The sequence below is a fragment of the Physeter macrocephalus genome, chromosome 9 (assembly GCF_002837175.3).
Source record: "Physeter macrocephalus isolate SW-GA chromosome 9, ASM283717v5, whole genome shotgun sequence".
In the NCBI taxonomy this organism is placed as follows: Eukaryota; Metazoa; Chordata; class Mammalia; order Artiodactyla; family Physeteridae; genus Physeter; species Physeter macrocephalus.
In genome coordinates this window covers 38,773,039-38,799,521 of record NC_041222.1, presented here as the reverse complement: position 1 = coordinate 38,799,521, position 26,483 = coordinate 38,773,039, and the positions used below count along the sequence as shown (strand labels likewise).

Here is a 26,483-nt window from a genome sequence, read left to right as displayed (position 1 = left end):
AGACGAATGGATAAAGAAGATGTGGTACATATATACAATGGAATATTACTCAGCCATAAAAAGGAACGAAATTGAGTCATTTGTTGAGACGTGGATGGATCTAGAGACTGTCATACAGAGTGAAGTAAGTCAGAAAGAGAAAAACAAATATCGTATGTTAACGCATGTATGTGGAACCTAGAAAAATGGTACCGATGAACCGGTTTGTAGGGCAGAAGTTGAGACACAGATGTAGAGAACAAACATGTGGACACCAAGGGGGGAAAACCGCAGTGGGGTGGGGATGGTGGTGTGCTGAATTGGGCGATTGGTATTGACATGTATGCACTGATGTGTATAAAATTGATGACTAATAAGAATCTGCATTATAAACAAACAAACAAACACAACTAATACTAAACTTTCTTTGGGTTATTTGTATGGAAATATGTTAATATAAATGTTTCAGACATTACATGAATGGGTGTACTGCGATGCTTTTGCAAAAATGTTCCTATAAAAGGGTTTCATCTTCAAGGAATTCATGGAAAAGACTCTGACAAGTACAGGTTTCTGGTAACTGACTATACTGTTGACTTAATGAATAAGCATTTTCAGAACTCTAAAGGAAAACTGATGAATTCGTAAAAGTGCTAACAATAGATCAAGATAAAAAAATTAATTACATGGGACTGAGTGAACTGATGAGGATGATTATAATTTTTGTGACTTTCTGTTTGAATTTAAAAAAAAGACAGATAATAACAAGTGTTAGTGAGGATGTGGAGAAATTGGGGGATGATGTTCTAAAATTGTGGTGATGGCTGCATATCTCTTTAAACCATTGAATTGCACACTTAAAATCAGTGAATTATATGTCATGTGAATTATATCTCTACAAAGCTGTTTAAGAAAACCCTCAAAACCCTCCTCCCCCAAAATAAAATCTGTCCTACATAGTCATCTTCCAGAAAGTGACAAAAGCTTTACTGTTGAGGACGGACTTGACTGAACATCATACCTGCAGACCACAGTTTTCTTAGTTTGTCTTTTGGCTTTTTTGGCTATGACAGATGCAGTGTCTCTGAAGTGACCTTTAGTGCTTGCATATGCCTGTCTGTATTCCTGGTGCATTCGGTGGGTAATTTTTGAGTATGGAGAGTCAAATACTGCCCCTAGGGTGCTGTAGGGTCAGATTCTCACATGCAGGTTATTTAACATGTTGCTGGAAATGGTAGCCCCCTTAAATCCAACTTGCATCCTGATCACTTTTAGTGTATGTTCTAGAACTCAACATGAAGTAGTTCCAAGGGCACAGGGCCCAATTGTTTAGGATCTTATTTTAAAAATATGAATTGTTTCTATTTATGCTATATACTGCTTTGATTTTTACCTTGTCCTAATTATTTGGTCAATGATTCTGTTCATCTCTTTATTGTATTATAATAGCTCTTAAAACATTGAATTCATTTAGGTGAGAGAAAAAAATGAAGATAAAGGAAAGAAGGATAGAATACAGGAAGAAAATAATGAGGGAAAATATTTGTAATTTTATTAAAGAGACAAGTAGATATCCACTTACGGGTTTAGCAAAAAGAAACTAAAGAAGCTAAATTTGATAAACAGTGTTTCACTGTTGTACTCTCAGCCCCTGCTTACCAACAGGTTCCTTCCAAGGGTTTCTTCGTAAGCTATTTGGAAAGTGAAAGGCTTTTTCCTACTAAGAGTTGGGGCTGACGTCCAGACCACAAAAGCCCATTTAATCTGTGTGTATCAGAAATACAAGATGATGGGTTGTAGAGATGCTAATGAAATATCTAACTGATCCATTTAACACATTTGTGTTAAACACCCACGCTGTGCCTGATTATGGTGATAGGTGCTTTTCTGTGTTTGATGCTTTGAGGGGTCCATCTCTTTCCACTATAGTTGGATGCGGCTAATTAATTACTGCTTTCATTTAATAAATATTTATCGAGCAGCTGCTGTGGGCCAGACACTTATCTGGCTTGGCTCTGAGATTGCAGACAGAGGGACTCTGCTCCCACTTTTAAGGAGCTGCCTGTCTAGAGGGGGCACATACAAGTAAACGGAGAGTTTTAAATTGCTTTGGTAAGTGCTCCCACAGGGGTAAGCGCCGAAGAAGGGGGAGTAAGAATAAGGGAGAGGAACCCAAGCTCAGGTTTGTGTTTTGGGAGGGGGAGGGGGGAACAGATCCTGAAAAAGCTGAAGGTGGAAAAAGGTGAAGAACGAGGTTAAAATTAGGAGTTTGGGATTAACATATACACACTACTATATATAAAATAGATAACCAACAAGGACCTACTGTAGAGCACAGGGAACTCTACTCAATATTTTGTAATAACCTATAAGAGAAAAGAATATGAAAAAGATAACTATAATTATAACTATATATAGTTATATATATATATACTGAATCACTTTGCAGTACACCTGAAACTAATACAACATTGTAAATCAACTGTACTTCAATTAAAAAGTATGAGAATGGAAGTCGGGGAGCAGAGGTCATTCTGGGCACAGAGATATGAGGATGGAAATAAAGGAAAAAGGTGGCAGCACATAGGAAAAAAAAAAAAAAAAGTCCATGGGGATAAGGAAGTCTGGTCATGGTTAATTCTTTGGAAGACAGGGTGATAACTTTCATTCTTTCCTGTTAAATCCACATCAAGAAAGCAAGGTAATGTATCAAAATGGTATTCCTTCACATTCTCAATTAGTCACCTTCCTACACTGATGTGTTACGAAGATGGAGTTCCTTCCTTTAACTTGTTACACACAGATGATTTTGTCTATTTTTATTTAAGTGAGGTCCAATGAAGATGCCCTCATTTGGCCTTCAGTATCTTCATTTGACCATTTCATTAACTTGAGGAGGTAAACTTTGAAAAAAAAATCATTTCTCTATTTCATGTGATGTTGGGAATAACAGTAATAATAATAATGATAATAATAACAATCAGTAATTTAGAGTACGTGTGTGATAATTATTTGAGTATTTGACATTTCCAGAGATAAAGGGAAAACCATTTAGAACACTATTTCTCAAAATTCTTTAACCTGTGAACACATTAGAAATACAGACTAAAACAGTATTTTCATTGGCTGTGGATAATGGGTGTGGGAAAATTTTGGGATTTCAGTGAAATGCTGTTCTTGATGTTTCTGAATATACCTCTTTCTCCACATGAAAAGTAATGCTTAGACAGGACCTAACATAAAAGGGTGGAGGAAACCCCTTACTTAAATCAGATGTTTTGCCAGAGTCTTATGCAAATACTCTTGCTCTGTTAAAGTATAACATGTGTGAGAGACTGCATATGTTGTCTTCTTGTTTTATTTCCTTTTCACTATCAGGTCTGTACTACAGGAGTAGAGATAAATATACTGTGAAAATACAAAATATAGTGGCTGCTTTTAACTCTGTTTTTTTTTTCTTTCCTTTTCTTCCTTTACATTCTGTTCTCTCTCTCTCTCTCTGTAAAATAAATGGAGCTCATGAGTCATCTTCTAGAAACAGCAAGAGTGGTGACTCATTTCTCTGGAGTTGTAGTATGTGGCATTTCTATACATGAAGGATTTAACCAGTGATTATCCCTTAGCTGCTAATGGTAACATACGATATGTTTTCTTTTATTTCCACAAATCCATTTGACATTATTATTGGGCGGGGTGGTTTCCAGTAGATTATTCACAGAAATATTCCTATATTAGAGACTTTCTTTTTATATTTGGGAGTTTCACTGCCTTTAGAGTTATAGCTGGAAGTTAATTTTGGAAAAATGTTTTTCTAACTTTTTGTCCTTAATTCTGCCACAAGTACCACATCTATTGTTGCCATTATAGGTTTGCCAATGCATTACAAATCCAAACATATAACACAATTCTTCCAGGTTTATGCTACTGGTAACCACAAAAACAGAACAAAATGAGTCTATATATTTCTTTTAGGTAGTTTTATAAAAGGTACATGGACTTTTTTCTTCATTTCACAGGATTGTCACTATGCAGAAATGTTCCAGCGTTTCCATTATCAAAGTTAGGAATGCAAATACAAACTGAAAACAAATTTTGTGTAATCATCTTTTCCCTTTTCACCTGACAAAATAAATGTGGTATTAGAAAGCCGGTCTACATCTGTCCAAGATCAATTTGCAATAATATCAATCAATTAATTAGTTAGTACCTAATTAATTAGTTCAAGTCATACTTATGGTAGGTGATAATATATAGACTGGCATTTCCTCAGATATTTAGATTAGATGATCATCCTACTTCAGGATATGTTGACTTCATTAACATTGAGAATTTAGAATGTGTTATAAAAACTGACAATTTTAAAGTCTTTTCACTGATTTTTCCAAACCTCACACACATATATATATACTACTTGAGATATCTAGGAGGAAAAGAGGAGAAAGAACAAATCACTAAAATGTAGCATAAACTGAACTATAATGCTATGAGAGAGTTCATACTTGTGCACAGTTTAATGGAAACATGATACATAACTTTGTAAGGTTTCATGAAGAATAAAAATGAATCACTCTCGGGCTTCCCTGGTGGCGCAACGGTTGAGAGTCTGCCTGCTGATGCAGGGAACACGGGTTCGTGCCCCGGTCCGGGAAGATCCCACAAGCCGTGGAGCGGCTGGGCGCGTGAGCCATGGCCGCTGAGCCTGCGCGTCCGGAGCCTGTGCTCCGCAACGGGAGAGGCCACAACAGTGAGAGGCCTGCGTACCGCAAAAAAAAAAAAAAAAAAAAAAAGAATCACTCTCGAGGCTACCAGAACAAATTTCCTGTCTTTGTTGTCAAGTGGGAAATTTCTTATGATACCTGTTCCATGATAGCTGCTGCTCCACTAATCCTTTCATGTTATAGTTCTGGTTTATTGTTCAAATTCTCTAGAATATCAAGGATCTATTTATATGAAAGTTTATATATCTTATTCTATAAAAAAATTAATGTCCATAAGCCTTCCTCTAATGCCAATATTTTCTGTGAATGTCATAATGATCATATTTCTAGCGTTAACTTTGTTTGAAATTTTGAGACAACCTGGAGTTTTATTTCTTATTTATATCAACAAGATGTCTGCAAGCACAAGACATCTTTTATTTTGACGGCAGGAAAAATGCTGGTGAAATAGAAGATTATCCAGTACTGCATAACATTAAAATTTACAAATATATACTATTTTTTAAAAAATAAATTTATTTATTTTTGGCTGTGTTGGGTCTTCTTTGCTGCGTGCAGGCTTTTCTCTGGTTGCGGTGAGCGGGGACTACTCTTCGTTGCGGTACGTGGGCTTCTCATTGTGGTGGCTTCTCTTGTTGCGGAGCACGGGCTCTAGGGCGTGTGGGCTTCAGTAGTTGTGGCTCGCGGGCTTTAGAGGGCAGGCTCAGTAGTTGTGGCACAGGAACTTAGTTGCTCCGTGGCATGTGGGATCTTCCCGGACCAGGGCTCGAACCCGTGTCCCTGCATTGGCAGGATGATTCTTAACCACTGTACCACTAGGGAAGTCCCTATTATTTCTTAATTACTATTTCTTACTGTCATAAGAATTCTAGTAAGTAGGCAGCCTAGAAAATATTATCCCTATTTCACAAAAGTTGAAACAAATTCAGGGAAGCTAAATATGTCCCCAAGATCATATAGTAATTAGTGATGAAGCTGGGACTTAACCAAAGGGGGTTTTATTTTGTTTTAAAGTTTATGATTTTTCATTTCACAATTCATTTGACTAAAAAAGTATGCCAATCATTGGTATCAGGATTGAGGCGGATAGTACTGCATACTTGAAAATCTCTTGCATTCTACTCACCTGTAAAAAAACAGTGCAAACTAAAGAGGGAAAAAAATTCTGTATTTCCGGTTTTTTTCCTTTGTGCTATCAGCTCTGAGTTGGTTTAGTGAGTAATTTTGCAAGGCTTGCTTCACTTTGTTTTGAGCAAGACTGAACCCAGTATTTCAAACAAAAGGCAGCCCGTTACTAACTTCTGGTTGCTAGGTGTGGCCTCCTTTCAAATTCTATAAAATCAGAAGCCCAAGGTTCCACTTCCAGCGTGAGCCGTTCAGAAAAGAATCTCTCATTAGGTCTTTGGACGGAGGCGAAAAAAAAGGTAAGTCTTGGTTTTACTTTTAGGTAGTTTTGGCTGTTTTGAAAACTTTTCCCATTACAGTGTTTAATGTTACTTCTGTGTAATTTATGGCTAGCTGCACTTACACCTTTGATAAATCTTTCTGTAAAATTACACTGGCTATATATATTTTAGGAATCACAAATTGTAATGTTTTATGTTTACTTAGTTAAGAAATACAATTTTTAAAAAACGAAATACAATTTTAAAAACAAGGAAACTTTGCTTAATTCTGGCTTATTGTACTGTTGGTGAGTTACCATGGAAAAGAAGGAAAGAATGTGTTTTTTCCTACAAGTTATGAGTCTCCAAGAGCTGTGTATGCTTTACATGGAAATCATGATGGATGGTGGTGTATGTGGGGAGCCAGGCCAGAAGAACCCAGACATAGGTTTCAGGGATCTATCTCAAAATAGCAGGACTTAAATAATTTATTTTTTCTTTTGTAAAACAAAAACAAAACAAAATAGATTCAGCCGTCATAGTGGCAATTATGCCTTTTGTAATTAACATTTTGAAATTAACGGTTATGTTCACTCATGCAGTGTAAATAAGAGGATCCACTTATTAATCATTTCATTTGGAGAGGGTGTGGCCACATTCTTTTTCCTGCAGTCTCTGTGTCATAGACAGGCTTTTCAAGTGCTGATTTGAAAACCTAAGGGGAAGGGAAGTATTTCCTGGGTGGTTTCAGATAAGTTATCTCTTGGGAATGCCTGTACAGCCCTCTAAAAATATTCCACTTAGTAGGATCTTGATTGCTGAATGAGCTAATGGCCATAAAACGCCTTAGAAAAGCAAAAAGCGTATCTAAAGTAGAGTTTTTACTGGTGTTGGATATATGTGCAAAAGTGAGAGATTTTGAATCCTAACCATATATTTGGCTATTGTTTATTACAAATGTTCCTTCAAGAATTTTTTCTTAGCTCATTCCGAATGTTAAGTTAAATGACGTAACATATGATTTTTAGTGCTAGTTAATCAAAAAAGGTGTGCTTTTTCTTGCCTTGTTTGTGTCTAAAATTATGTATGGACCTTGAAAAAGTAATATTCTCCCCTGCTTGCAGGAATGTATTTCGGTAGGCACATTGCAAAACGATTCAAATGTGGTAAAATGCTGGTTTCATAATTTCCAAATGACCTCTTCCCCAGAAGTTATGTTAACCACCCTGTAGCCCCAGGCTCAACCACATCTGGCAGATATCTGACATTTGATGGATGTTGACAAAACTGTTAATAATAATATTATTAAGAAACCAGCTAGAGTTTCATGGTTATTAAATACTTTTTCAGTCAAATGGTCTCCAAAGATTGGTTTCTACTGATGTTAGCTTGCTGAGCTGGTTCTTAATCCTCTCTAGACCCATTAATTGATGACCTATTTAATGCCATGGACCTATTATTTTTCAGTGATAAACCAAAAGCCGTTTTTTCAGTAAATGATTTCCTCTTTCCTTAAAATGGGAGAGATTTTTATCAGAAAGATCAGAACAGATACAATTTATATAATACCTTCATTCATTATGCTAATTTTCTCCACCTCCATCTGCTTGAGGTGAAATTTAAGACTGGCACTTCAGAGCTACAATGAATCTTAGCTACTGTGTATTTCAACACTCTTATTTTTATAAATGGAGACCCTCTCCCCCACTGCCGAGAAGTTAAATGTTTTCTTGAGGGCAAACAGCCAGCTAAAGAGAGTCAAATTAGGGCTCAGAACTCCTCAATTCTTATTTTTACATCCTATAGTTATGGATAGAAAATATTTGTTAAATTAGTATAGATATTTTTTCCTAAATAATTAGCACTGATACAATATTTGTTCATTCAATAATGCTTATTAGCATACTAAGTACAAAGCATTCTGCCAGGGATTAGAGGTTCATAATTAATGGTAGGTTATCACTGCCCCCATGGAATGCTGCTATAAATATAGATAAGTAAATAGAAAGTGATAATGCAGAACAATAGGGACAAGTGTAGGAGTAAAGGCAGGATGCTTTGGGAGCACACAGAAGGTCGGTCACTCACCTCAGTGCTGGACCAAGGAAGGCCTCTTGGAGGATGTCATGAGGTGTAGGCTGAGTCCTCACAAGAAGCATCATTTAGGCAAAGGGAATTGGACATGGAGGATGAAACAGCATTCCAGGCAAAGGGAACACCCTACTCAAAAGTCTAGAAGCAAAACATTCATGAGACTACCTTTCATAAAGTGGCTCTTCATAAGTCATGCCGTTGTACAGACTAATTGCGTTTTCTCAAACGAGTAGGTGTGGGAAAGACTTGTGAAATATATATTCGAGGGAAAAAACTATGCACAGGCCAAAGCATTGAAAAATAAACTCCTTCAGGCCGGGGTGAAACCTGCCACAGTCTCCATGGGTTAACTGTGAATGAATTTGATTCTTAAGTGTAAGCTATTAAAAATAACATTGATCTTGTCATCATCTTTTTGGTCACTAGTTTAAAAGCATATACAATATTTTGGTCACTAGTTTAAAAGCGTATACAATATTTTGGAATCAGAAGGCATGGATTTATGTATGCCTTGATGGCTTGCCACTGGTATCTAGAAAACTGCCAGAAGAAATTACTCTTTGTTTACCCAGGTAGAAAATGGGAATAATGATGTTGTCCTCTGCAAGGATCAAATTTCTGCTGCTGTCTTTGCAGAACTCTGATCTTTCTCACTTGTCTCGAGGAAGGGCATGATAGACCACAAAACTCAGTTTCCTCTGTCAGAAATTCTGGAAGTAGCCTTTCATGAAGCTGACAGAGATAGAAATTGTGGTTTTTAAAGTTATTCAAAACTGTTCTTCTGTAATAATTTCAGACCTTCAGAAGAGTTGCAGGAATACTGCACAGAATCACCATATACTTATTACCCAGGTTCCCCAAGTGTTAACCTTTCACCACATTTGCTTTATCATTAATTCTTCCCCCTCCCCCCTCTCTATATACTTATTTTTTTCTGTATCATTTGAAAGAACACTGCAGATATGATGTCCCTATGTCTCTAGATACTTCAGCCATAGTGCAGTTTAAAAAAATGAGGAAATTAACTTTCATACAATAAGCCTTAGTTTTCTCAAACTGTCCAGTTGGTACAACTGCTAATGTACCATTTCTGGAATACCTTACATTTAGTAAGCATAGCTCCCTCTCTGTCTAGCATCTTTTTATGCATATTTACCTTCTTTAATTTATTGCTGAATGAGAGGAAGAGAGCTCTCTATGACACATACAAAAAAATGTTAATCCCTAAAAAGTTACACATTTTTTCATAGATAAATGAGATTGGTAGGCAGTGCATGTTCACAGATGATTAATTAGAAGAACTCTGGAATATTATTAATTTCCATATAGGTCAGCCTATGTATAAATGGTCAATTTCATCTTCAAATTAGATGATGTTAAGGACTGAGATAAACTTGGTTTCAGAGCTCATTGGTAGCCAGATTAAATATATATTGAGCCAAGGAAAATTAATAAAATAAGCTCTTAAGTACCTAGTACATGTTCTAAACATTGCAACTTAAAAGAAAGATGGAAAAAAATAAAACCTGTTGTGAACTCAGAGGGTTATTAAATTTTTTTTTTTACTGTACAATTCTACTTCATAGACTAGATCATTCTCTGAATAGTAAAAATATATGACAAATATTTGTACAGCATGTGGCAATCTATAAAACATGTTTGCATGTTTGTGATTTATTTATAGTTAAGAAATCTTACCTTCAAATTACTGAATGGGTTTAATCAAGTACAAAATGCTGGTTTTCATACAGAGGTTAGGTATTGCACACACAGAATGGTTTAGCAATACAATCTGAGCAAAATAGTTTTGCTGTGGTATTTGTAAGGTGTGTTGCAACTATTCAAGGTTCTGTTAAAACATGTAGCTGCGTTTGAGCACTTAACTAGCAGTACATGATCAAAACTATTTCCTTGAGGGTTTGTACATCCTGCCACAATCCTTATGTCTTAAAGCTTTGCTGAGAGTTAGTGGATCTTATCTGGCTGAATTGAGATTCCATTTTCCTCTAATTGCTTTCCTGAGTAGGCTCTATTCAGGTTGCTTGACCATATTCCAGATCATACCCTCAGGCCATCCAAATGGCTTCAGACTAAAATCGAGGAACACAGAGGATATGCCACAAAGCTGTCTCCTCTATGGATACTCTTGTGTCAAACAAATTATTCAACCCCTTTATTTTTGTTATTTTGTATTAAGTAATTAATAGAGCAATATCATTTTCTAGGCTTTCTCAAGTTTTGTTTTTTCAGAAATTGATGCATTATGTAAGCATTTTTAAGTGAAAAAATTGTGAAGTAAAGTTTCCATAAAATTTATTTTGAAGTTGTGAGGCTCATTTTTTAAATTACCTTTGACAAGATCCTTAATCTCTTCTTTGATCTCTTTTGAAGTTTTTCTTTTCTAATTGAAAAGAGTGGAAATATTGGAACACATATTTCTATAATTGAGGGAAAAGTACTTTGCTAAGTGACTGATCATATCACTCATTTTGAGGATTCTACTTCATAAAGGGCATGGATGCAATGATAAAAATGGACATTTTAAATACCTGAAACCTTGCCAGAAATTGCAAGAAGTTTTGGATATGCCAGTTAAGCAAAAGGAAAATGACACTCCATGTGCCAACAGCAATTGCACCAGATTATAGTATAATAGGAACTAAAGCCTTGTGCAAAATTGTACACCATGACTTTACCTCAGGAAATAACTTTAAATTTATCAGTTGCTTGTGGGGAAGAGATTAAGTGAGTGCACAATATATTGGTTCTTCTTACAGATGACACAACAGTAATTTGAACAATCCCCATGATAATTAAGTGGAGATAGTTTCTGCTTTGGATATTATTTCTCTCATGTATTTAATCTCATTATTTGCAACTACAGCCATTTTTCAGCAGGTGTGGACTGAAATACTTTGTCTGAACATGCCATTAAGGAATCAGGTTATGGGTTTTACTCCTCATGAGTCATTTAGCTTCATAGCAAGAATTTAAAACTGCTAAGATTATCCTTCCAACCTCCTTCAGATGTACTCATGATAGCTGTCTCCAGAGAAATAAACAAAAGGGTATGGAGAGATAGATCAGTGTAGACCTGGAGCTTGAGCTCCTAAAAAAAAAAATCCCTAGACAAAAAGGATCATTGATGGCTTCTTTTGTAGATAACTCAGAGAATGCATTAATTTTTAACATACTTCAGGTTTTAAAAATATACATGTTTTATTAAGTAAAAATATTGCTGAACCACGACAGCAAGTCAGGCAATTTTCTTTAAGATAGAGTTTTCCAAAAGAGGGCATGCATGGTGCAATTTCACTCTAATGAATCCTGTTAGAGCAAGGCACCTGCTATGAAATAATCCTTTTCTGGGTTTTTTATGTTGGGTAAAAAAACACATGTAGGACTAGTAGTTAGACAGCTCAAATAGGAAGAAATGTGAATGTAGTGATTACTCCAGGCACTGAAATAATTTTATACCACGGAATGGAAAAGAAAACAATTATTTCGGGGAGAAATATCACCTGAATATCTTTCTATAGAGTTTTGAGTCTGAATCCACTCCCGCAGATTAGTCATAGATTATTTTACCTTATAAATGCCAGTATTATGCTCTTTCTCTACCCATTACTTTTTTTTTTTTTTTTTTGCGGTATGCGGGCCTCTCGCTGACGTGGCCTCTCCCATTGCGGAGCACAGGCTCCGGACGCGCAGGCTCAGCGGCCATGGCTCACGGGCCCAGCCGCCCCGCGGCATGTGGGATTTTCCCGGACCGGGGCACGAACCCGTGTCCCCTGCGTCGGCAGGCGGACTCCCAACCACTGCGCCACCAGGGAAGCCCTCTACCCATTACTTTTGTTCAAGTCCTCATTAATCCTACGTAGATTCTCCCACAACTTACTAAATGGTCTCTAATCTTCCCTCTTGCTCATCTCCTAGCCATTTATGATACAGGATGACCTTTCTGAAATATAACTTTCTTTTTAAAAAAATCCATTAATGTTTAGCCAAACCTTTGGAAATATATTTAAACTTTAAAATTTGGGCTTCTGTTAACATTTCTTGCTCTAGTAAACTTCTTTCAACTTCCCAAATATGACAAGTTTCTCTGTTTTGTTCTCTTTAACTTTTCTGCTAATCTCAACTATTCTCAAGGGAGACTCAGGTCACCAAGAACTTCCTCTAAGAATTGTTCTTAGCTTTTGAATTTTCTTAGGGAGAGCACACACTGGCTTCAAGTTCTTTGAGCCAAGGGATGTTTCAATGTTTTTGCGCCCTCAGTGCTTGGCATACGGGGGTGGTCTGTAAATTTAGAGCAGTGAAGTGAAATGCCAGCTCCTCTCTTGAGCCTATATGCTTACTTAGAGAAGTCATCTGATCCCTAAGGTGAGGACTGAATATGCTGAGAAAGAGCTACGTTTCTGAGGCTATGGGTTTCTGTTGAAGGATAGTAGACTCTCTTTTAAAAAACCCTAAATCTAGCATTTTATGATACTCCTAAGAGTAATCCTGGAAAGTAAAGGCAAGGCTGCTCTATGTCTTGTGTATGTAAGGGGGTGGAGTGGTGTGTTATGTGTGGTGGGTTTGTGGTTTGTAAACACATCGACCTGTTTTCTTTTCAGATCCTTAAAAAATGGCAATGGTAACTGAATTCCTCAAGCAGGCCTGGTTTATTGACAATGAAGAGCAGGAATACGTTGTAAGTCAAGTGACAATAAAATAACTTAGTTAAATATTTAAATAGAAACTAATGTAAGTGAATGGACAGTAATTTATTTCTCTCTCATCCACAGAAAACTGTGAAAGGATCCAAAGGTGGTCCTGGGTCATCAGTAAGCCCCTATCCTCACTTTAATCCATCCTCAGATGTTGAGGCCTTGCATAAAGCAATCACAGCTAAAGGTAATTCTGTCTCCCCAAAACAGTCCCCTCCTAGAAATTTCAGAATGGCTACTAAAAAACAGACATGTGCACTTTAAAGAGTCTTTTGTTTTGAAGATAAAAAGATTTCCTTGTCAACAAAGATATATTTCCTTTCTCAGCACTTGGGAAATTTTCGTCAAATCGGTAGAATATCTGCTTCTACAACAGATATGCTCACAAAGCTCATTTCTAACAGGCTCAATGCTGAAGTCAACACCTCTGCTCACACTTAGGGTTTGAACTAGGAAACAAACACTGCAACACTGAGGGCCAGGAATAATTTCTTCCTCCTTTCTCATTCAAGTGAATGGAATGTCATCCCAAGTGCTTCCATTTGATATGCAGTATCGCATCCATATCCCAGTCTGGTAAAATTTGTCCTTCTTAGTTTTGTTAAGAACTTCCTTTGAAGCATCTTGATAATGAACCATTTTATGCCGGTTATTGATGATGAAGAAAATTGATTTTAGAAGTCTGGGGGCCCTTTATTTCCAGGTGTGGATGAAGCAACCATCATTGAAATTCTAACTAAGAGAAACAATGCCCAGCGTCAGCAGATCAAAGCAGCCTATCTCCAGGAAAAAGGAAAGGTAGGTTGGAGTGGTTAATTGAGATAATTAATTTCAGTCATATTTATGTTTAAGTATAGATTTTGAAGCACAGTTGCCTAGTTCTGTCAGTCTCTAACCGCTGTTTTTCCATTACAACTAAGATTACTGTATTTATCCTCTTGGTTGCAATGTAATCAATTCTAGCAAATTTCCTGGTTTTATATCTTGTTTTGTCATCTTGATTCTTAGCACATGTCAGATGGTGTTCTGTATTGGAGACAAGCCTTTAACTTGAACATAACACATCAAGATTACTATTGGCAATAAGAAATATGTTCTGATTGAAATGTGTCTTCTGCTGAAACTTAAACTGAACTGTTTAATGTCTGAATGTAAAGTTTATACATATAATTCTATTTTAAAAGTAAGCTTTATATTTTTATACAAAAAATGGGTAATTTTTTTAAGGAGTACAGTTAGAAAACTATTTGATGTCTGATTATAGTGCTTATTTGAACAATGCAAATCCCAATGGTTGGAAAAGTTATTAATACATTATTTTTAAAGTATTCTTACTACTGTTTCTGTTAATACACAACCCCTATCTTTTGAGCTTTGTGATTTCTTCCCTGTATAAAGGATTGAGAACCCTGTCCTTTAAGAAATTATCAATGAATTCAGTAAATTTCATTCTCATCACTCTAGATCTAAAAGATTAAGATATTAAATATCAGGTACACTTTTCTATGTAAAGGGAAGGAGCTCTAAAAAATGGTTGGGTTTAGGACTCAGTAAGACTATCTAAAGATCAGGTAACACCACATTACTGTATCACCCTGCATGTCATTTACTAGAAGGTTATAACATCTCCTTGTTATAGCCCCTGGATGAAGCTCTGAAGAAAGCCCTCACAGGTCACCTTGAGGAAGTTGCTTTGGCTCTGTTGAAAACTCCAGCCCAGTTTGATGCTGATGAGCTCCGTGCTGCCATGAAGGTAAATCATCTAATTTAAGCAAAACTCCTTTCCTCAAGAGAATGTCTAATCCACTTATGCCTCTTACTGTATTCTCAACAACTAGTATAGGGCTGTCAATCAGTGGTTATAAAATGAATAAGTGAATGAATAAATAAATGAATAAATGTTGGTGTTAACAATTATGTTATTTCCACTATCTTTATGATGTTATTATATATCATAGATCTCTCTTTGTACGTATTTGCCCAAAATATTTGCTTTAAACCCATTTTGTTTTTAGAGCACTATAATAGATAGACCTTATTGTAATTATTAAATATTGTGGATATTTACTAAATACTGTGAGAAATTTACTAAATGTCAGATTCGAACAAATTTTGGGACACAAAAACTAGTTGATATTCTTTTTTTTTTTTTTTTTTTTTTTTTTTCCCCGGCTACGCGGGCCTCTCACTGTTGCGGCTTCTCCCGTTGCAGAGCACAGGCTCCGGACGCGCAGGCTCAGCGGCCATGGCTCACGGGCCCAGCCGCTCTGCGGCATGTGGGATCCTCCTGGACCGGGTCACGAACCCGTGTCCCCTGCATCGGCAGGCGGACTCTCAACCACTGCGCCACCAGGGAAGCCCTAGCTGATATTCTTGAATGAAGATTTTTCTACATTTCTTTTATTCTTCTTTTTCAATTCAGGGCCCTGGAACTGATGAAGACACTCTGAATGAAATTTTGGCATCAAGAACTAACAGAGAAATCAGAGAAATTAACAGAGTCTATACAGAAGGTAAGTTTTAATGTCCAACAACCCAAGTGCCTTAGTCGGAAAGGAAATCTGATATACTTCAAAAAAAAAATTGAGTGTGGATGTTAATTATGGGGACTTTGGAAACTACATATTAACATATTTCTTCACTGTTTATCACATGTCTACTGCACGTACATACTGTTACCAGACACATTAGAGCTGCTGGGGTGCAGATAAGGGACCCAATTGTCTCAGCCCTCATCAAGTTTGCACTTTAATAAAAAATGTCCCTTTGGGACAAATGGCCACATATTATTGCAGTGGAAAACTTAATTCAAAGCACTGAATTTAAAGAATTTCCTAAAAACATTTCTTATCTTTCTGAGGTTTATTTCATAAAAATGTCCCATTGTCTTCCATTTTGAAAAGATAACAACAACAACAAAACACCCCAAACATTTGTCCTTGAAAAAGTACAGAGCTTGGTGCTTATAATTCTCTGATGGAAACTAACTTTACCATTATGAGCATAAATGACTCACTTACTCTCAACGTCCAGATAGATCCATGGAGATGAAAGACCAGCAGTGGCTCATGTTATCTATTCAGTGAAACATCCCATTTCAGTGGTATGCTCAACACTATAAAGAGTATCTGCAAGTGGATCCTGGGCAGTGCTGGGTCTTTACTATTTTCCTTTTCTAGTTTCCTAAGTCCCCAGCTTTTTTGTTTTCCCAGCTTAACATGTAGCACCACAGAGGATATTTCTGCTTGATTTTAATATCAAACATAGAGAATGCAATAGCCCTTGTGTATTATTTTCACAGCAATCTAATAAAGGAACCAGAATAAGGAAGCTTTTAACCTCATTTACTGCAATTCATATCTCATTATCAATATTTATCTTAAATCCATTTATCAGTGATAACCATCAAGAGGGGCATTATTATTAGTTTTTTTCTTTGATAAAACATAGTTTACAAAGGTAAATATCCATAAATTATTCCCAACATATAGTTCAATGACAGCTTATTAAATTGTTCTGTCTTCTAGTGAATTATAAATTCAGTTAATTTTTTGCTAATACGGCATTATTTTGCAAGTTAAGTATGGGTGTTTAAAAAAGAAAAGTTTTACATCTATATCTAAGGTAGACGGGTATACATACACATATACGTGCATAACTAAAATATATTACATATAAGATACTTATCATTTTTAAAGTAAATAAATACTCTGTGTTCAAGCAAGTTCCTCTGGTTTATTTTTTTAAATAACTGTTCTATTCATCTCATTGCTTAAATTCTGGTATGTTTTATTTCAGAATTAGTTATTTAATAATGTACACCTATGCAATTTATTCTTGTTAGCAAAAGCTTTAGGGCTATAGCTTTTCACAGTATTATCTAAATTGTTTTAATTGCCTTATAGGCAATAAATTTGATCATCAAAACTTGTGCTTGCTCTGATTCCTCTATTTTTATTAAAAAATGATAATATTTGAAATGTGTCCCATAAGTCATTGAACCCTTGGCATTGCAAATTGTGAGCCAATATAGAGATGTCAGGTATTATTATTATCACCATTACTTATCACCATTACTTATCACTAGTTTAATACAAAATATACTTTTCTTATTTCTCAGAACTGAAGAGAGATCTGGCTAAAGACCTCATCTCAGACACATCTGGAGAATACCGGAAGGCTTTGCTTTCTCTTTCTAAGGTATAACTCAAATAGTTCAGGAAATGCCTCTTCTTTTATGAAAAGTAAAATCTTAGATTTCGTCTCTATAGAAATGAGCAATTCATTCCTTTTCCCGCAAAGAATATTACTCATCTGATTTTAAGGGAATTAAGTAAATCATGTGATTACATGCTAGAAAACCACTTACAAAAGAATGGGATATTTTTCAGGGTGAACGATGTGAGGATCTTGCCATAAATGACGACTTGGCTGATGCGGATGCCAGGGTAAGCAAGTACACACAAATACTCCTAGAATCCACTTTCCTACTTCAAATAGGTCCTACCTGAGGTGAGTACCACTTGAGGTCCTCCACGTGAAAGCAAATCTGAGATCCTCCAAAACGACAACGGTACCTAATGTCCATTCCCTGAACGATGCCTACCTTCCTGCATTCAAGTGGTCAAAGAGAGGAAATGTGGTCTTTATGTTCTCAGCACTATTCATGAAGCTGGAGAGGAATGAGGGAACACAATGAGAATTTGATTTGTTATTCCCAAGAATTGTTTTGTTGAGAAAACAGAATTTTTATTTTACCAGGTATAAGAAAGTAAAGTGGAAAGAATAAGCACATCTAATATTCTTTTAACAGTGAACATTGGTTTAGAGGTGTAAGTTTATATTGTAAAAATATTATTGTAATGACATTAAAATTATAAAAATTATAACATTTATATACTTTCAAGCATATTGTTATATATCGTTTCAGCGAGGTTGCTTGTTATTTATACATCAATCCATTGGCAACATTAGAAAAACTGTGTCATTTTAGGGCCTGGAATTTTTGTTAAAAAAAAAAAAAAGACAGCTATTATTTACATATGCCTTCTTCATGGGATAGTATTCTCTACAAATTCATCACAGTGAGTTAGTAAGAATGGAAACTTATTTCCCGTACATTATCCTGCACATGATAAGCATTTATTAACTTTTGTTGAATGAATGCATGTATATCAGATGTTTGCTTGGAAAGTCCAGAATAACTTCTTATGCCCATTGGAAATTTGAACATTTTAATAGAAATTGTGCAATCATACCAAAGAACCAAAGTTAGCATTTGAATAGTTGCCCATAGTAAGAAATTACTCTTATTTGCTTGTGATATTTCTGAATTTGCTTTCCATTTTAAGGCTATCAGGGCTCTTAGATGTATATTTACGGCAGCTACATGGATTAGTGTGACCCAGGAAGAGGATGGTAATTAACATTTCAAAGTTAATAGAGCATGTTTGTGACAATAAGGCAGGGATTATCTTTTTCATTTGCAAAAGAGGAAAATCTGTAGTTTAATAAGGTCAAACTATTTATCTAAGATTACAGAGCTATTAAGTGGCACAGTCAGAATTTGAATCCAGAAATTCTAACATCAAAATTCAAGATCTAGGTAATGGTTGAATTATTGACTTACCAGTACCATTTGCTGAAAACTACTTTGAACAATTAAAAGTAAAATTAAAAATTAGACATTCCCTTGGAGTTGCCTTGATACAGAGTGCAATCTTAAAGCAATCTAATTTAACAAACATTTATTCTGCAAACATATAGTCAGTCTCTAGGGTTTGCAAAGCACCTTGAGAGATACCGTGGAAAATACTTGACAAAATAGGGTTCCCATCTTTAAGGAACTTATAATCTTAGCATTGCCTGCTCTGATTGTATTGGACACAAAGCAGCTGCTGCCTCCAAAATTTTTGAAGAGATCTAACATTCTTGTGCAGATAGCAAGTCAGCAGTTATTCAAGTGTTTATTTTTGTGTTTCATGACAGGCCTTATATGAAGCAGGAGAAGGAAGAAAAGGGACAGATATTAATGTGTTCACCACCATTCTTACCACCAGAAGCTTTCCCCATCTTCGCAAAGGTAAGAAGAAAACAAATGTTTCCTGGGATTGTTTATAGAAGATGCAGGGGGTTTTAGGACAAATAAGAGAAAGGAAAGAGAGAAATCTTAATCATTGTCACTCTGATACCAAATGGATGCAGTGTTCCTGACCCCTTCTTGCTATTTGTGCATTTGTCCGGCTTTGTACCACCACCATTTTATAGTATTTGAAACACATTTTATGACTTTGGCATGTAGAACATTAATTTGTTATTTTTACTATTTCCTTTCCCTAAAATATTTGGAATAGGTCTGACAACATATACACATACAACAGAACAAATGAAATTACAATGAAGAAAAACAAAAAAACTCATGGCTAAGTGAAGAAAAGAGTATCTAGATGCTGCAGAAACAAAAACCAAAAAAAGAGTTCTTGCCTTTGATCACAAGATTTAGCTCTTGACTTCTGGAAGTCAAGGCAAAGGGAAGGTCATGATGATTACCTAAAGTTTATTATTTTTATAACAGCACTCCGATTTCTAATGTTAAAATTAAGAGAAATCTACTACACAGATCTTTATATAAGGAAAGATCCATTTGTTATGGCACTTATCTCTGATGTAGTGTTATGGCTGTCAATCACATGCCACTTCTAATAAATGTCAACATTTGCAAAACTTTCCCCAAAATATACAGAAGCACCAAAATAGCCATGTAAGCTACATTACTCAGAGAAGATGATGTATCCAAAATATGCTCAGTTGAATAATTAGCTTTAAAACGTGTTTTTTGAAGTTCAGTCCTCCTAAGGAATACTTTGACTCAGTTGCCCTGATTTTGCTCAAGTTTGCTAAAGAATAGGGTGTTTTGTACATCTCTTAGTTTAAATTTAATATTCAGTGTTTCAGAAGTACTCCAAGTACAGTAAGCATGACATGAACAAAGTTCTGGACCTGGAGTTGAAAGGTGACATCGAGAAATGCTTCACAGTTATTGGTATGTAGTCCTGGAGGGGGAAGAGTTTTCTAACTTGAAATTGCATTGTCCATGCTGCCCCATAATTTACAAAACAAAATATAACAAAACAAAACAAAAACTCAGATGTAATTTATATTTCAGATAGAGGCAACTTGTAAGATAACGGCAATAAATATTTAGCTAAAGTTATACAATGGCCTTGTTAGTAATAACAGATATTATTTCCTTTTTTAAAAAGATGGTCAGGTGGACAATACTTACTGAGCACCTACTTAGACTACCATGCAATACACCAGGCTGGGCATGGCACAAAGGAAAGTCAAAATGGTCATTAAGAGCATAGGATTTGGAATTAAATAAATGCAGATCCACATTCTGGTCCGTCACTTGCTAACTGAGTAATCTTGGGCAAGTCCAAAGGATTTGATTCAGTAGGTCTCTGGTGGCTTCTGAAAAGGTCTTCAGAAGAAAAGGATTTTAAAGGTTTCCCATTTTATTCAGATGACCAGTCAAGGTTTGGAAACCTGCGTTTAAAAGCAGTGCTTCTCAAACATTAATGTGCACGTGAATCCCTTGAGAATCTTGTTAAAATGCAGATTCTAATTCAGTAGGTCTGGTGTGGGGCCTGGATTCTGCATTTCTAACAAGCTCTTAGTTGATGCCAATTCTTTTGGTCCATAGACCACACTTTTGTGTATCAAGGTAGAGAATCATACTAATTGACACATCTGTTAGTATTTTATAATATTTGGCAGCTGCCTTATATTTTAAGACTGTCCTGTTCCATTTAAAATTTTTTTCTTATTACAACACGAAAAACTATTTCTTCCATGCCAGCATGACCTTTAACACCTACTAGCTTCCCTGTTTCCATGAAGAGTATACTCAGGATAGCATGAAATACTGAAGTTGCTGTTGGGTAGATTTAAGATAATAGGAAAAAAGTGATGTTGTCAGAGGACAGAATATTCAAAGTCACCATCTAGAGAATAGCTTCTTCTAAGCCAAATATCCCATATTGGTAGGAGGGGTAAGGAACAGGGATGGAGAATAGAATCTTACTTGCAAAACTCTGTATTCTTGTTTCTGTCACATGCATCTTTCTTTTTTTGGTGGTAAGTATGTCAACTAAAATATACCTCTCTTGCAGTGAAGTGTGCCACAAGCCCATCAATGTTCTTTGCTGAGAAGCTTCATCAGGCCATGAAGGTAGCTTTCAACATATGTGATTTGCTTAGGGAAAAAAAATTATGGTGTATGGAAAGAAGAACAGAAAACCTCATATTGTTTGAAAATTACACTTATTTTAATATCTTTCCATTAAAAAGAATTACTTTTCCATCCAATGCAAGAGGTAGTATACTTCCTTGTTAGAATAAAATTCTCTGTTAGATTTGTTATGTTCTTTTATAGGTAAGATAGTAAGGTGAGCTTGAATGTAATTTGTAGATTACTCATGATTTAAATAAAACTTCAGTCAGCAGAGGAAGGGTGATAAGCTTCCTCTTTTAATGTATGATTTTAGTAACCTACTTCTGCTAAGGTTGTAAATTGCACAATCTCCCCCTTTCTAAGCTTCATTTATCTTTTTTATTATTCTGTCTTCCATGCCATTGCTTTATATGTCATTCTAAGATTTTAAAATTTTGTTCTAAGATCACTGAAGTGGAAGGTGTTATTAAGATGTATTTGAGATACCTTAACCACTTCACTTTAACTTTATCGTTTAGCATGCGTCTTATTATATAGGATGTCACCTCCATGCTTGTATTGTGACAAGTTATGAAATTGTCTTTTTTTTTTCCTTTGCCACTCCAAAATAAGGAAGTCTTCAGAGAGCGATCTAACTATTCAATTAATAAGAAAGAGTCCCAATGAAGTGATAGGCATTGTGCTACTAGGTATCAATAGTAGGCAGTACAGTCCCTGACCCCATGCCTGCTGTTATCTAGTGAGGTAATTAGATGGGTAACGATGAAGACCTAGTATTGTAAAAGAGCAGAAGAGGGGCCTGTGCCCCAGACTTTGGAAATCAAGGTAGGCTTGCTGTCAGCTAAACTAAGACCTGATATTTGAAAAGGAATTAACCAGAGGAGAGCAGAAGTGGATGAGATGAAGGGATAAAGCAAGACTGGTCCAGGAGGAGGAGATATCATGTCTCTTTCAGGATAGTAAACATAATTAGAGTGATGGTGCATGGTGGAAGAAGTTGTAGAATTAGGCAGGGCATTGTAAGCCCAGATAAAATGATTGGTTTTCATCCTAAAAGCAGCAGAAGGCCATTGAAGGGTTTTAAATAGATGAATGGGAAGATCAGATTTATAATTTAGAAAGTTTACTTCGTTTGTAATTATTGAATAGTTTAGACAGAGGAAAGACTGGGTGGTAGAAGACCAATTAGGAGGTTATGAAAGCTCTTATATATGCTGCTGATATCACAGTTTGGTTTGTGTCATTTTATTACCACTTGTGTAAAGTGTGTGTGTGTATTTTAATGTGGTAATAGTTTCTCCATAGAAACTATATAGGTGAGCAAAAGAGCTTCACGTTCAAACCCATATCCTGCCTTATTAAGAATATGCTCTGAACATGAGGGACACTTACCATCATTTGTTTTGGACAGGGTATTGGAACTCGTCATAAGACACTGATCAGGATTATGGTGTCCCGTTCTGAAATCGACATGAATAACATCAAAGCATGCTATCAGAAGTTGTATGGCGTCTCTCTCTGCCAAGCCATCCTGGTATGTTGTGATTTTCATAATGCTAACCCCACAGATGACAATACTTTTGCAACTTCTTCAAAGAGAAAGGCTGACTTATTGTATCTGTAAATTTCATATGTAAGATTAATTTGTTATATTAAGATACAGAGACTTCCCTGGCAGTCCAGTGGTTAAGACTCCACACTTCTACTGAAGGGGGTGCGGGTTCAATCCCTGGTCAGGGAACTAAGATCCTGCATGCCATGTGGTACAGCCAAAATATAAAAATTTTAAAAAAAGATACATAATTTAAAGTAAACTGAACTTTCACTGGTAAAACCTACTAGTGAAAGACTCTGCAAATTTTTCAGTAGTCATGGAAATAGTTTCCCATACATACATTTAGCAATCAAAATATTTTAGTAGAGAGATATAATGATTTATATAATGATTTATGATCAATGAATACTGATCAGAGGATTTGAACCTTTTTATTCTAACTTTTTCCTTAATTTTGTCATATGTGAAATATATAAAATACATGTTCAAGTTAAGAAGTAAAAAAAAGACAAGTCAAGGGGTTTTGAACTTAATGAAAGATAAGTGACTGTTTAAATTCAATTTGGCATTTATATTGGATAACTAAAATCTACCAAGAAAAAGTGAGAATATCATGGGCTTATAACTTTCACTATGGTTGAGCAAGTCAGAGGTGATATGAAATTTTATTGTGTTATACTTAATTCTGTGTGGTATTTCATTCTTGGAAAATAATGGCTCTAATATATAACATGATCAATTCAGAGAAGTTTGCAATCTGAATTTTGAAAGCTATTGCTTTTCATATAATAATTAAAATATCAGTTATCTGCTATATGAATTATATTATTTAATTAAATAAGTGATATTCTTATCCAAGATCCTAGAAAATAGATGTACTGTGATGTATGTTCTACAACTGTTAAGTCTAATACAATAATTATCCTACAATTTAAAATACCTTCTATTGATTATGGTTTCATACTTTATTTTTTATCAACAGGATGAAACCAAGGGAGATTATGAAAAAATCCTGGTGTCTCTCTGTGCAGGAGACTAAACATTTGTTTGATGATCTCAAGCTTTTTGATCAGAAGACTTATTAACCATATCTTTCCATTCCATATCATAGATTTAAATAGGAAAGTTTCTTCAGTAGGAATATAGTCTAGTAACTCCTTCCTGAAAAGTATAGCCTATAAATCATTTTTTATTTCAACTCTATATAATAGAGATAAGTTTTTAAAAAATATATTTACTCCAAACTATAAAACCCCATAAAGAGGTTGTTCTAGTAACAACATTGCTTGAGAAAGATGTTTATGTCACAGAAAATAAAATGATTTTACAGGACAGTTGGTGTGTCATTGGTTCTTCTATTCTGATTTTCTTTTGTGTGTAATGCAGTTGTTTAATTTGATATCAAGGGACAGGAGCCTGAATTCTAAATTATAATCCTCTAATGAAATAGATTTTACATATTAAACAAAATAAAATATTCACAGAGTTAGAAAATGAACTTCATACATTTTACCATCTGGGTACAGATTATTGAGAGAGTATCTTTGTATAATAATGGATTTATTGCATCAGCCTTGTAACAATTGGATATTCTGCTATATTTCATGAACCAGTATAAAGATGAAATAACAACAGAAATAAAAATTCCTCACTTTTAAAAAAATGGTAGTTGCATATTTTCTAAGAGACTATCAAACTGCTTTTCAGAGTGGCTGTACCATTTTACTTTCCCATCATAAATGTATGAGTAATCTAGTTTCTCCACAACCTCACTAGCATTTGATATTGTCACTATTTTGTATTTTGGCATTGTTTATTTTTTATTGTTGACTTTTGAGAATTCCTTATATATTCTACATATTAGTTCTTTGTCAAATATGTGGTTTGCAAATATTTTCTCAGTCTATAGCTTGTATTCTTATCTTCTTAATAGAGAAAGACTTTCTCAGAGGAGACATTTCAAGTTTTAATGAGATTCAATTTTTCAATTTTTCCTTTCATTGATTTTGCTTTTGGTGTCACATCTACAGACTCTTTACCTAACCTTTGGTCCTGAAGATTTTCTCCTGTTTTTCCTAAAAGTTTTATAGTTTTCCATTTTACATTTCAGTTTGTGATCTGTTTTGAATTAATTTTTGTGTAAAGTGTGAGATCATACCTTGGTCAAAATTCTTTTTTTTTTTTTTTTTTTTGCTTACTATCCAGTTGCTCTCATACCATTTGTTGAAAAGGTAGTTTTTCTTCCATTGAATTGTTTTTGCACATTCGTAAAAAAAAAAAAATTAGTTATTTTCCTCTGAGAGTATTCTTACCACATAGGTGGTAATTTAATTTATCCATTCCCAAAAGAATTGAGTTGGGTATTTGAATTTCTAACTATTTTCACCTTCATTCACCTGACTGTAGCTTTATTTTCCTTAATTACTGTCCTTCACTTTCCTCTATGGACACCTGTCCCACGCATCTTACAGAGAACAACCATGATGACTTGGCCCATAACGTATTAGCCAAACTGAGGCTGGCAGATATGCTGCTTATTACAGCACTGATTTTTTTAGTTCTTTTGTTATTATACACGACACCTTCCTTGTGTGCTGGATTGAGATGGAGAAGTACCTGAGTGGGAAATCAGACGGAACCTGGGGCTGGCTCATTGACACAGGATGGATTTATCCAGGTATGTTTGTTATCACTGTTCTAAACAAGGTCAAGGTGGTACAAATATTTCTGCCAGTTAAGATTGCATCCACACTCTTCCTCTTCCAAATTAATTTTAAAGAAACTACCTAACCTAGTTATTCTTCTTTGCCTATCTTAACCATCCCTGTCCATTATCTGCTCTTTTCTGCTTTCCTCTGGAAGATGACTTCTGAACACTTTACCGTGCAGGCTCTCTTACCTTCTGACTTCTGGCTGAATTCAGCCCTTTGGGGGAGCTGGTAGAAGATGGGAGACCAGGAGGAGATATCCTCTGCTCTCCTCCCTGATTCTACACAGATTTATTAGCGTGTGTTCTTCTACAGTTATAACATCTTTTGGTTGGCCAAGCTCTCAACACTTTGCTTTCTTGTCACTTGGGTCCTGGAATTCCTGCTGGTGCTGGCCCTTGGGTGCTGCAACATTCCATGTTGGTTCCTTTAACCTGCTCCCACCTCTGTAAATAGTCCCTTATTTAAAACTATCACAAAACTCCCAGCTTGGTGTGCCAGCCATTTCCAGCTAGGAATCTGTATGATGATACTTTCCAAGGGTGCTAGCCTAATTATTTTATCAAAAACTACTTGAGAGGCTCCTGACTAAATTTTAGACTCTAGAATAGGTAAGTGGATACATACTTGAATAGGAGAGTATGTAGTCAGTAGAGATACAAAAAAACATTTTAGAAGATAAAAATATATAGCTCTCTATGATCCATGAAAGAAAAAATTGATTAGACTTCATTAAAATTAAAAACTTCTGCTCTGTAAAAGATACTGTTAAGAAAATGAGAAAACAAGCCACAGACTGGGAGAAAATCTTTGAAAAACAATATCTGATAAAAGACTGGTATCCAAAACACACAAAAGAACTCTTAAAACTCAACATAAGAAAACAGCGTAATTTAAAAATGAGCAAAAGATCTCAACAGGCACTTCACCAGAGAAGATACACAGATGGTAAATAAGCATATGATAAGACACTCAACATCATACGTCATTAGTGAATGGAAAATTAAAATAATGAAATACCACTACACATTTATTTGAATGGCCAAAATCCATTCCAAGTGGAGTAACAGAAAAATCTCATTCATTGCTCATAAGA

At 35.4% G+C, this 26,483-nt stretch overlaps 1 protein-coding gene across 1 annotated transcript; it reads left to right on the top strand.

The window, feature by feature from the left end:
- Positions 1 to 5,960: 5,960 nt before the first annotated feature.
- Positions 5,961 to 24,010, top strand: ANXA1 (annexin A1). Its single transcript, XM_055087130.1, has 13 exons — positions 5,961 to 6,121; positions 12,796 to 12,872; positions 12,967 to 13,075; positions 13,592 to 13,686; positions 14,528 to 14,641; positions 15,311 to 15,401; positions 17,009 to 17,088; positions 17,280 to 17,336; positions 18,877 to 18,970; positions 19,835 to 19,930; positions 21,063 to 21,121; positions 22,536 to 22,658; positions 23,662 to 24,010. Exons 2-13 carry the CDS (start codon positions 12,807 to 12,809, stop codon positions 23,716 to 23,718), a joined length of 1,041 nt encoding a protein of 346 aa, XP_054943105.1. The 5' UTR covers positions 5,961 to 6,121; positions 12,796 to 12,806; the 3' UTR covers positions 23,719 to 24,010.
- The last annotated feature ends 2,473 nt before the right edge of the window (positions 24,011 to 26,483 follow it).

What these genes read in the sequence shown, in the direction of transcription:
- ANXA1 (XM_055087130.1), top strand. Translation starts at nt 12,807, where the DNA reads ATGGCAATGGTAACTGAATTCCTCAAGCAGGCCTGGTTTATTGACAAT. An exon ending in TGGCTGATGCGGATGCCAGG is followed by an intron (nt 17,337 to 18,876) that starts GTAAGCAAGTAC and finishes GTTTCATGACAG; the next exon opens with GCCTTATATGAAGCAGGAGA. An exon ending in GAAATGCTTCACAGTTATTG is followed by an intron (nt 19,931 to 21,062) that starts GTATGTAGTCCT and finishes CCTCTCTTGCAG; the next exon opens with TGAAGTGTGCCACAAGCCCA.